Source organism: Trachymyrmex septentrionalis, unplaced genomic scaffold (assembly GCF_001594115.1).
Source record: "Trachymyrmex septentrionalis isolate Tsep2-gDNA-1 unplaced genomic scaffold, Tsep1.0 scaffold9, whole genome shotgun sequence".
Lineage (NCBI taxonomy): Eukaryota > Metazoa > Arthropoda > Insecta > Hymenoptera > Formicidae > Trachymyrmex > Trachymyrmex septentrionalis.
In genome coordinates, this window is record NW_017306091.1 from 1,286,584 (window position 1) to 1,299,717 (window position 13,134).

General features: G+C 25.9%; 1 protein-coding gene across 2 annotated transcripts; it reads right to left on the bottom strand.

The window, feature by feature from the left end:
• Positions 1-354: 354 nt before the first annotated feature.
• LOC108755757 (fatty acyl-CoA reductase 1-like) lies at positions 355-8,038 on the bottom strand. Of its 2 annotated transcripts, none has more exons than XM_018498985.1 (9): positions 7,762-8,038; positions 7,180-7,428; positions 6,355-6,500; positions 6,114-6,223; positions 5,142-5,346; positions 3,401-3,640; positions 1,479-1,655; positions 1,310-1,390; positions 355-490 (listed from the first exon to the last, which is right to left on the bottom strand). In XM_018498985.1, the coding sequence occupies exons 1-9, from the start codon at positions 7,972-7,974 to the stop codon at positions 400-402; spliced, it is 1,512 nt and encodes a 503-aa protein (XP_018354487.1). In that variant the 5' UTR covers positions 7,975-8,038; the 3' UTR covers positions 355-399. The 2 variants fall into 2 exon arrangements, with proteins under 2 accessions (XP_018354487.1, XP_018354488.1); XM_018498986.1 differs by having other exon boundaries at positions 7,884-7,956.
• Positions 8,039-13,134: the final 5,096 nt, after the last annotated feature.

Sequence of the window (13,134 nt, forward strand, 5' to 3'; positions counted from 1 at the left end):
ACAAACATTGTCTACGCACGTAACTACAAGTTGCTTTTTATATTATTATTATTATTATTATTAGGCGTTAGGAACTCGAAAGCTCATTGCCGCAAATACCAAATCCCGCCACTTTCTTTTTATTTCTGTGCTTTTTATATAGACATTAAAAATACAAAAGGTTTTATTCTTATATAAATGATACTTTATTCGCTGCTTTATATAATTACCTTCTGTATTATATAAATATTCACAAAAAATTTAATTCTAAATAATAAACAATCCCACTATTTTTAAAATACAATAAGTCCTCCAAGATAAACATCTTTTAATTTAAAAATTATCTTTTTTGAGCATAATATATATCTATTCGTCGTAAAATATAATTTGATAAATATGGATAAGTCTAAATCAGCAATTTTATAATGTACCGAAAAAGATCCACTTATATATTATCCACAGTAATCCAATAAATGTAATAGTTTTTACTATTGTGACGAGCAAATACACTCTAGAAAATAAAAGAAATGCGATTAATATACACATTCAAAGATTAATATGCACATTCATAGATTATATACTACTCAACAAAAATGTACGCCCAAAATTGCGCAATATTCAGAAAATCATAACTCGATGAAAAATTATAGTAGACCACAAATCAAAAAACATTAAAAAACTCGAAATTTCTACTTTCGAATTCGATAATTGCTATTTCAAGTTGACTGATTATTCATGGAGATATACGGATACAAGTAGATATTCGTCAAATCTGAAAAAGTTTTACAAACTTTACGAAGATCTATGGCGTGAAATAAAATTCACACAAAAATGCGATTTATGGCAGTCTAAAGAACGAATCTTTACCTTCAATTTGCTTTTCTATTGAGTGCTATTGAACGTTGAAGCGAAAGAGGTTTTTTTTGCTTCAATATTCAATAGCTCGGTGAAGAAAAATCTTACAGCACTCAATAAAATAGCAAATTGAAGGTAAAGATTCACTCTTTGGACTGCTGTAAATTCCATGTTTGTGTGATCTCTACTTCACGCCATAAATCTTACAAAATTTTTAGATTTGACAGGTATCTATTTGCTACCTTACTTTATAATTCGGATAATAATTTAATATAATATTAATTTTGTAATTAAGACTTTAAAATTTTTGACATATTTACCTAATTAGATTTGTTTTAATCGATACTTTTCGAGAAATAATTAGTTTAATTCTTACAATCTCTCTATATGTTATTTATTAGACCAATTTTTTAAATAAATTTTTCAAACATGAATAAGCAAACAATAATTAAGAATAATTATGAACCATTTTTACCTTTTATTATGTGCTTTGGCTGCATCTAATCGATTCATGTCTTCATGAAGAAGAAACTTTTTGGCACCAATGGCACAATTTCTTCATATAGTAAAATAAACACTTATTGGCCTTAAACTGCTTTATTGTAAATATTATCTATTTGAAATTAAAAATATAATACACTTACTTGCAATACGTTCTAATATCAAAAGTGGAAACATCAAAAAAAAACGAAGCAACATTGTCTTGCGGTACTAAAGACATCAGTGTCAACCTATTGGCATTGTTGCATTTCAATTCATGGAATGTAAAGTAACTCACAGCACAACTGGCCACGTATACTCTTCTTTGGAGTTGCACTAACCTAATTTACACTTTACTTGAGGTTTTTTCCAAAATACGCACAAAGTGCATGATATATCATTTGTCCTTATTATTCACTGAAGAATAAGTAAAGATAAAATGATACCTCGTGCGCTTTATACGTAATTCGGAATACACCCTTATTAGAGAAGAGACGGTGTAGCTAATACAGCTTTAACTATGTAATCCGTGGATTGAGAATCCAAAAGTATAATAAATTAGGGAAAAAACAAGAAATTTGGTAAAAATAGGTACATTTTTATAAACACATAATCATTTATATAAAAATTTCTCTAAAATATGTATAATAGATATACGAGTAAATAATAGATAAATAGAAAGAATATATTCGTAAATTGTATTTCATACAAAGAATGAATATATCGGTCAATAATAACAATCAATATGATCGTTTTTTAGCTTGCTCAGGATTCCTAAAAAACATTTTTTCTGTATCGTATTATTAGGAATGTTAAAAATAAGAATGTTAAATATTTTATTATTAGATTCATTATTAAGAGAATTCATTATTAGAAATGTTAAAAATATCTATTAAGTGAGGAAAAGCTTGATCTATTTAATTAATAGATAATTAGATGCCGTTATGATATCTTTTTCATGACTAATAAGTGAATTATATAATAAAAATTTTCTCTCGTTATACTGCTGAGCTATTATTGTATATTATGTCAATTTACATTCTTAGATAAAGATAAATTGAACTCATAATAAAAAATTAATTTTTTATCATTTCTGATATATAGATAAAGCTATAACAAATAAGTGATCACTGTTAGTTCACTATAGACTAAAGTCGCATTGTCAAGCTTATACTCATTAATTTTATTTTTTTTTTTCTTTTCATTTTACAATTAAATTTTATCTTTTATTTTTTAAGTTTAAGTTTTTTGGACGTATTAAAGTGAATCTTTAAATCTTTAATAAATTGAATTACCTTAGAAATCTCTAATCTTTTTATATAATAAAGTTGAAGTGAAAATTGACATGTGCAAAATTCTATAGTAGCGAGAGGTTAAGACAATGAAATAAGAGACAAAAAAAAAGTAGAATATTAAACTTTCACAAATAACAATTAGTGAAAATCGTGACAGATAAGCCTCACAAACGTTTCTTTGACTAACTGCACACAAATTTTGCCATATACTTTTCTCAAAAACGAGATTGGAATAGTTTGAAAAATTACGATTTTAATGGTCACAAAAAAGTAATAGATCTATGGCTATTCTGAAAAGATATATATTTACGTGCATAAATTTATATACGATAAACTTGCATGAAAATTTTATCTCGAAAAGTAAACATAATCTCATCTTGATTTCGCTCGATGAAGATGCAGTTCTTGATTTACTTTCATATGTTCCATACTATTTCATTAAGATATACACATAGTATTAATATTTTATCCAAATTAATATTTTATGCAGATATTTGTAATTTTGGGTGGACCCTGAAGAAGCACCATGAATTTTCGGTACTGTATAAAAGAATCACCTTAAACACTATGATCTTAAGCAATCTATATACATAGATTATGACTTTTTTTATTCTCTCTAATAGCTATTAAGAATCCTATTAATTACTTAATAAAAACAAGAGTAATTTTCTAAATATCCTGGGCGTACTAAAAAGCGGTGTTATTGACTTTCCTTCTTGATACAAGAGATGAAAATGAAGATAAGAATAACCTCTTTGGTAAACTAATTTAATATTTAAATTAAAACTTACATTGGTTGATGTCCAGTGAATTTTAAAATCAGATCTATTAATATAGCTGGTAGAATATGCAATAACATTGTTAGTATATAGAATAGAACGAAATTTGGAGTAAATATTACATAAGGTGTCCAGACAGTTGCTTCGAAAGGTACCTCATTTGCAATAGTATACATCACATTTGCACAATCTTGATAAGTAAAGTATTTTATACTGGTGCAATTTACAATTAAAGGTGCGGAATCTGTAATGCTAATAATAAATAAAATTATAAATCGATTAAGAAATTAAAAGTAAATAAAAATAAACTTCCAATTTGCATAAAGTTCTATAAAATCTGTATTAAGAAAAGTCCCAGAAAAATAATTTATTATTTATGAAATTTTCAAATATATAAAATACACCGTATTATAAAAAAGTATCAATCATTTAATACGGTTCGAAAACCTATCCAAAAAAACATAAATAACATAAAAAACATAAAAAACTGTTAATTTAACATTTTCAGTTTTATCTTACACAAGGAGAAGATGTAGATAAAGAATGATCAAAAAGGGTGAATTTTTTATCTGTTTTCCGGTCCTCGATTTTAGAAATCAATTTTATGTTAAATATATAATAATAACTCATGATGAGACATTAATCATAAAAAAGTTTTTTTAAGCATGCGATTGGTTTTAGAAATATAGAGCATCAAAGGAGTCATGAATTACTAAGAAAATACACTAATAACGCTTTATAACACGAATTGTTATTGAATTTTTATGAAAGTCGATATTTTCTTTGAGTTGCTGAATCCGATATCAGATTTTAAAAATTCAAGAGGCGTATATGATATGGCAGATACTAAAACAATCATTTACTTTTATGTAAACTATTATATTAGTAGTTCTTTTTTTTACCAAATTGTGAATTATAATGTATATCAAATTTACCTTTACCTTTACCGATGACAAGATATAAAAAAATTATCTTCTTGAAGAAGCAAAATCAAAAAAGCTTCTAAATATACTAAATAACATTATTACGTTATCCTTTATGCATCGCCAACTTAAATTTGATTTATTTTATAAAAAAGTAATCAAAAGAATGCTTTTTCAATAATTGTCAATAATTACTTTTCAAATTGTAATAGAAGATTCGTAGGCTCAGCGAGCCAAAGAAATCACAGCATTACAATTTCTATAGAAGTGAATGATTGTTCTAGTGTTTGTGTCCGATATATAATGTTTGCCATCTTGAATTTTTAAAATCTAATATTAGATTCATAATGAGTAACTCAAACAATCTATAGATACTGACATTTGAGAAAATTTAACAAAAATTTGTACTGTAAAACGTTGTTAGTGTCATATTTTCTGAGTTCTTCGTAGTTGACGACCCCGTTGACCCTTTATATTTCTAAATCCAAATGTATGCTTAACGTAAAACATTTTGTAATTAATGTCTCACAATAAGCTATCATTTATTACAAAATAGTATATATCAAATATTTAGAATAATCATTTAACCCTAAAATTGATGACCAAAAAACAGGCATTTTTTGCGGTCATTTTTTATTCAAAAATTGGTTTTCAATTCTTTTGAATGTAATCTCTTTGATGACTAAAGAAAATATAACAATTATATAATGGTCTTTTACGTGTATTTTTTTAATTGTATTGTAAACTCGAATTTATATATTTGCAAATAGAGAAAAAAATTTTACAGTTCATTTATAATATAATAAAGTTAAAAAAGCAAGCATACATACCTGTGATCATACGTGGTTAATCCTACCTTCCAAGTTACGATTATTACAATTTTAATAACAATGTCTACTGGTACGAAATCTTCGTTAATAGTTCCGTTTGTATACATTACTCGTATTATTCCTTTTCCAGCGCCAATAGTAATTCCTATTGGACCATAAACATTATCTAGCCATCCTGGAAAAGGTTCTTGAAATGTTGACGCCACTAAGATGAGACACAATCATTATTAATACATTATCAGCAAACAAATTGATGTTATTTGTCAATAAGTTTGTTTTCAGCAAGTAGGGCATTTCTTAATAGATTGAAAGTCGCTAAATTCAAATCCGCCAGCTAAGATATCCATCACGTCAGATTTTTAAGATAAATTGAGCCAAAAACAGCGTTTTTTGCCATATTTACCATTTTTTGTATCAAACAAAATCGTGTGTGTGTGTGTGTGTGTGTGGAGTGTATAACACAAATTATAAAAATCAAAACCTTGAACGGACTAGCTGGATCTTAACGCTTATATGATTCTTATGTAAATTTATATACTAATATATGTCCCTAGATACGCGCCAAAATGATTTTTCGGTCTTGAAACGCTAAAATTACTAAACTACCGCAGAAATATTACGATTTAAATTGACTAGCAATTTAACATATTTTTGATGCTTATTTGCATATTCGAAATAATCTTAATAATGTTGAACGATATATTAAAATCTGAAAATAATTAATTCTTATTGCGAAAAATATTAGCTCGGATGGGAGTCAAATCCGTAACTTTTGCATTCCATAAAAATATATATTTATTCTTTTTTCCTATTGTATACACTCTTAATGGTATAATTATTATTTAAAAAAAATTACTCTATCAGTGCAACCATTTTATCCAAACAATGGAAATATATATATTTAGCACCCCACAGTAACGCATTAAGACTAGAAATTATTTTTTATATAATACTAGAAAAAAGACTACATACCAATGGAAGGTCTTACAATCGCACAAGGCAAGGAAGAAGAATAATCTTGTATTACCTTTTCCGCAAGGTTTTTTGAAAAAATGTATGTATTGGGTGCATAGTCCAAACACCTGTACATAATTTTAAGTGCATATAGACTTAAAAATTTGAATATGATTAAATTCTTATAAATAAAACAAAATATTCCAGTACACATGTATATAATGTATGAATGCATAATCGATTTTGGTTTGTAACTTACTTAGCCGTAAAAACGTTTAAAGTATGCTCATCCGATGTCTCAACTATTTCAATTATCTTTTGCCAATCAGCTATTGGCAGGTACACTTTTTCATCTACAAATGGTTCATTCATGTGTGCAAATGCTGTACTAACGTATACTAATGCCTTTAACATATGAAAGCAATTAATTAAGAAAGTACATTTCTTTAAAAATCTTTTTCAGTTCTTATATTAGTGATAATGAATTTTATATTATCAATTTTAAAATACCAAACAAATTAGGACAAATATTCATTCGAATTTATTATATTTTGTATGTTATTATAATATTCGGTCTGTACATATATGATTGTATATATACAATTAGGGCTCATGTTCAGTACACGTCTACCGACAATTGTATCGGTATCAGCAGCGACAGCCGACAAAAACAGTGTTTTTTTTCTAGGATAGCTTTTGCCATTAGTTATCGTTAGTTATCGACAGCGACTGTCGGCAGACGCGGACAAAATATGGGCTCATGTTGGGAAAGTTTTACTTTGTAGAAGTAACTATAGTTACAAATAGGACAAACAAAAAACTAAGTAACGTTTAAACTAATAAAAAAAATTGTACTCAAACTCTTTATATAATTACTTAGACTTATAATAATAATATAATCTATGAATTTATGAATTCATATGCCTGCTTTGAAATGGAACACACACATTTCTTGTTAAGTTTGAAAAGTACACAATGATTCTTAAGTTTTTTAAGAACATTAAAATAAAAATAAAAGTTACATAAATTGCGTGACATGGGATAAGTTATTTAAATGCATGATCTTAGTTACTGTCTGACTTACGATTAAATTCTTCATATTTTGTGCTAAAATACAGATGTCTCTTGTTGCTCTGGTATTGGCAAATATGGCATACTTTAAACTATTATTGAATCTCACACTCGCGGCTGCATGAATTATTATAGTCACTCTTTCAACCAGCATTTGCCTGTCCGTAGCCGACAAACCCATATTTTTCTCACTGGCATCACCAGAAATTACAATTAATTTCTCAAAATTCGAAGGTCGCTCCTCGCGCAATTTTTCAAATAGCTAAATTAGAGAGGCGTTATAAATTATAAATCTGTATCGTTCTCTGTTGTAACAATTACTCTAACATATTTTTAATCAATCTTTTATAAAAATAAAATGTTTAATTTTTAACTAATGCATTTCAATATTTTGTTATTTACTAGTTGGAAAATTTACAAACATTCTTTTGAAGGATGATTATTTTCAGTGATAACATTAAAATAGCATTTAGTAATTCGTTCAAAAGTAATTTTTTCTATCAAACACTTTTTTAAAATTACGTAAAAATAACTTAACTAATTTAAAGAAATATAAAATTTTTTACAAAAATTTCTTTTTGTATATCCAACTTACTGGTAGGTTTAATATTTTACTGAGTCTTTCTTTAATACTTAATCCTTTCTTCGGTCGCATTAATAGAAATATTTCGCGAACATCTGGACAAGATCGTAAAACTTTTTCGATAAAAACTTTACCCAGAAATCCTGTTCCACCAGTCAAAAGTATACTTTGTCCAGCGTAAAATGCAGGAATCGACTTGGATGGATCTACAGTCATCTTGTCCATTATTTTTTAAATAAAATTGATAAAAACACTTAGCAAAATGTACAGGTAGTCGAATTTGATCGTCACTTTTACTAACGCGATAAATGTTTGTAAATTTGGAAACAATGCTTATATAGAAGAATGACTAATGAGCACAATATATGTTATTTTTGTTTTATAACCGTAAGACAATGAAATCTGTCGGATAATCAATGCTTTTAACCGGAAATGATTATAATTTTGCAATCTAAGGTTGAAAGAGCAAATATATAATTGTCCCTATTCGCCGATCAATCGATGTAGCGTCGTCACGTATAAAAATATAAAACGGATCTCTTGGCCACTTAACATGGTGAACATTATTGCGTATTTTCGTGCTGTTGTCAAATTCCCGACGCTACCACTAGCTTTATTTAAAGTTTTGACATCAACACACTTTTGATTAAAATTACTCAGAGTCTGAAACCGCAATAAAAAAATCTAAAAACACTATTTATTATATTAACTATTTATTATATTAACACTATTTATTATAGTAATGCTATAGCTATCTTTTCTTCATAATGTTATCGGTATCTAATTCCGCTCAATTATTTATCTATAAATATATCGTATAGTTTTCTTTTTTTTTAATATCAATTTAAATTAGGGAAACTCCGATTTATACACCTATCAAAAACTTAATTTATTTAATGTTATTTACTATGTTTAAAGTAATCGGACTACATCAGTAAAAACTTTGTACTCTCTACTATAAAAAAAATTTTAGAAATCTGAAATATTTATTTTTTTCATATTGTAAAATAATCTTTTTGAAAGCACTTTTGCCGTATATCCCATAGGGATGGGAGATATGTACGACTCATAAAAAATGTACAAATAGTGCATATAAATAAGACATAAAATGGCACATTAACATAAAATGCGTTTATAAAATTTTATTAAGGAATAAGAACGATAACTATGTATATGAAGTAATATATTATATAATAATTACAGTCTTCCTACATATATTACAAACGTTATGACATAAGAAACTTATTCTATGTAATGCTTTTATTGCATTTAGTGCACTGAATTTAATCTGCACACTTTGAATGTTTTAGACATAAATCCTATCTGCTAAAAATGCTGTATATTTCAAGCAGATGGATATACAAGACAACAAACAAAGAATACGAAAGCAAAGCACTTGTATTTGCTATACAACATGCTTTACTATTCCTCTCACGAAATAATCACTAAATCTTTTACAATAATCATTTTATGTAGATTATAATTTATGGTGACGCAACTTGTTACAGTGGTAAATCAATTCAAATCGAAATAATTTCATTAATATTAACATTAAGAAACTGAAATCAGAATACAATACTAATATAATATAATGGTATGTAACAGAAGTTGCGTTTCGAGTTGCGCATAATGCATCATTTGTCTTTATTGTTCACCAAGATAATAATAAAGAACGACAAAACGATTCACCATGCGCTTTATGCGTAACTCGGAACGCATCCAGAGTAGTAGCGGGAAATTTACTTCCACTCCTTCTATTTTTTTTGACTTCTTCGTCTTCTTTTGTAATATTCCGAGATACAAGTTTTCGTACATGTACTTAAATTATGGTCTCAAGACGTCCGTTTCACAAATTAAATTATTTTTTAATAAAAAAATATATTTCTATTAATTACACAGTATTATAGATCACTGACTGATTTGTTTATATTCTACATCATTCTAAGTAATAAAAAAATCAAACTTTTAGTTAAGAATTATTGTTTTATAAAATTGCAAATAACAAATATGTGTAAAAAATATTATATTTTTTTAAATCTTGTCCTATATAAAAGAAAAGATCTTATAAATATGTGAAGAAAAATATGTTACAATTCATTATATATGTATAATACAACAATAATAAAAAAACCTTTTATATCTGCAAATTTTTTATAAAACAGCGTTAGTTTATATAAAGCTATATATAGCCTATGAACAGTTTATAAATTTCTCTATACCGTGTAAAATTTATGTTCACACATAATTTTTTACATCATAGCTCAAAAATCCATTATCGAATCTTGTGACCATAACATCTTTTGTTTGCCACATTATAAGCTATATCGTATATAATATATGAAATTGACTTATTTCACCAAGATCCAACTTTCTATATAATTACAGCGAAATCTAAGTACTAAATACAATATATGAAAATTTGCGAGTCCCGATAAAATAAGTTAGTATTTATTTAGATTATTATAAATTTTTATACAATAATAGAATAATATATGTCATAAAGATAAACTGAAAATTACTTTAAAAAATGTTACATATTCATCTAATTCAATAAGTACTTATAATTACATCTTTAATATACATTTCTTAAATAAAAATTTTTGCGTGTCTATATACAAAGTGTCCCATTTTAAAGGGTCCACTGAAATGTTGGAAATACATGGTGTTAAATAAAAAAATATTATAGACAAAAGTTTTTAAAGGGGACATAAGATAGTATCATTGGTTTGACCTTTAGTAACGTTGTTAAGATCAGGGCAAGGTCATTTTTTTTTAATGGAACTCCTCACTTTTTATTACATATATTCTGGTAGCTTACTTCGAGAGCTTTATAAAACACTATCATAAAATGTTTTTTCTTTAAGTATTTTGCGAGTTATATAAGACTAAAAAGTTACAGTACCGTCGACATTAGCATTACCGAAGGTCTGATTGATGGTTAAAACCCCTGAAATGTTGTTCAGGATCATGACCTGGATAACATTTGTCAAGATCAAGGCTACTGGAAGTTGTTCATTTTATTTTCATTTTCGCACTACGAATTCATTTTTACATAAAAAAAAAGTTATCTATAATTCTACGGCAATCTTTTATAAAAAGAATTAAGTTACTTAATATATGCAATTTAATATATAAATATACAAGAATTTGTTTTGTAAATTCTTTCTAAAGAATGTCATTATCATTATATACACTATATGAATTAAAATAATGATCAGAATATATTCAATTCTTGTTAGTTTTTTTTGTTAAAAACGAGCTATCTACGAGTGTTGTAAACTACATAGGTCAAAATCAAGTTAATTTCAGTTACATCATTTAAGTTTGTCTTCAAATTATATTTAGCCAGTTTATTGGTTTTTATCATTTTATTATTCCAGTTGTAACTAAAAAAATATGTTTTAATAAATTTCACTTTCGTTGAGTTTCAACATGGAAAATAACACGACAGATGTGTATATTAGTTCTTTATGCTAGACTTAGTATATTCATTGTCTGAAGATTTGACCTGTTAAATTCGCACCTATTTTGTGTTGTGTGTTAATTAATAACAATAATAAAGAATAAGGACGTTGAAATAAAATTAACTTTAATTTATGTTTTGCAATTAACATATTTTTATTGATATTATTTATTTGTTTTACTATTTTATTAATTATAAGTTTTACATAGATATTATTTGTTGTCATAAGCTGTCTTTGCTGAAAAAAGGCCTTGAGAATTTGCAAGTCGATTTTTTAAAGTCACATAAAGATTATTTTTACATCATGAATTAAATGATTATTTTTACATAATCCACGTTCTTTCATTAAAAATTATTTTTTTTTCAAATATAACAATTTCGACAATTTTCTATAAAATTAAGTTATTATATTATTACTTTTGATTGATAGAGTATTTTTGTTTAATGCATTTGTGACAATATATATATATATATATATATATATATATATATAATTAAAAAATCATATGTTTGCGTTGTGTCACTTTTAAATTAATGGAGCAATATAATATTATCTAATAGTTTTGAAATCTAAATATTGTATTAATTAATTATATAATATATCAAAAATTTTCCCAATAAACGGGAATAAATTAAAATAGATTGAAATTTTATCTATACAAATACGTATTTTAAATAAAAAAACATTTTTTTGATTTAATTGGATCAATCAATTAGATTGAATTAGATTCAACTGGATTCAATTGAGTAGAAAAATTGCATTTTCTATTCAGAATTTTTAATTAAGAAATATTTATAAGATACAGGAGAAGGTAATGTTATTTTTGAAAGCCATAGAAATATACTTCAGAAGTATATAAAGAAATCTAAATCCATTTCAATCTATTCTCATTTAGAGCAATTATAAATTGAGGAAAAGGAAATTGGAAATTGACAAAGTTGGGTAGTGCTAAGTTTAAATGATAAAAATTGAGTTAAAAAGTAAAAAGTTAATTAATTTTAACTTATCTTAGTTATATATTTTAGACTCTTAAATTTTTAACTATATTTAGTTACATTTTATATATATCGGTAACTATTAATATTTTATTTAATTCTTTGAAGTTATGTCTTAGACCTAATACGCGGCAATAGCGATAACTTAAAACAAGGTGAAAATTGCAAAAATGAACAAATTTACTAGGTGTTGATCAATGAAATTATACATATTCCAATGAATTTGCTCACTTTTGTAATTTTTACATCATTTCAAATTACACAATCAACCCCCAGATTTCAATCTGTTACAAATCGTACATTTCTATGTATTAATCGTGTATTTCAATGTATCTAGTTCCTGATAGGTTGAAATCTATTATTCCTTACTATCGCTATTCCCTTGTATTGTGTCTGAAACTTTAGTCATATTAGAGGCCAGTATTCATAGTCAAATCTTATATGCTAAATAATATATATAAACAAAATATGTTAATAAAATATAGAGTATTTCCTAAATAAAATATATCTGTCATTTTCGTTATTTGTAAGATTAGAATCGTAAATAAAAAAAATCTGGAAATTGAATTAAATAATGCATAAGTTTATTTACATTTATACATTGATTTATATATTGTAAGCTCAATCAATCTTATAAATAATTGCAATATTATACATATATTAAAGACAACAAACATTATCTACGCACGTAACTACAAGTTGCTTTTTATATAGACATTAAAAATATAAAAGGTTTTATTCTTATCTAAATAATACTTTATTCGCTGCTTTATATAAATACCTTCTGTATTATATAAATATTAACAAAAAATTTAATTCTAAATAATAAAAAATCCCACTATTTTTAAAATACAATAACTCCTCCAAGATAAACATCTTTTAATTTAAAAATTATCTTTTTTGAGCATAATATATATCTATTCGTC

Bases quoted from the DNA above. Each gene is read 5' to 3' on its own strand.
- LOC108755757 (XM_018498985.1), bottom strand. From the start codon at position 7,974: ATGGACAAGATGACTGTAGATCCATCCAAGTCGATTCCTGCATTTTAC. The intron at 6,501-7,179 runs GTAAGTCAGACA...CATATGTTAAAG, and splicing joins AAAATATGAAGAATTTAATC to GCATTAGTATACGTTAGTAC. The intron at 5,347-6,113 runs GTATGTAGTCTT...GTCTCATCTTAG, and splicing joins GATTGTAAGACCTTCCATTG to TGGCGTCAACATTTCAAGAA.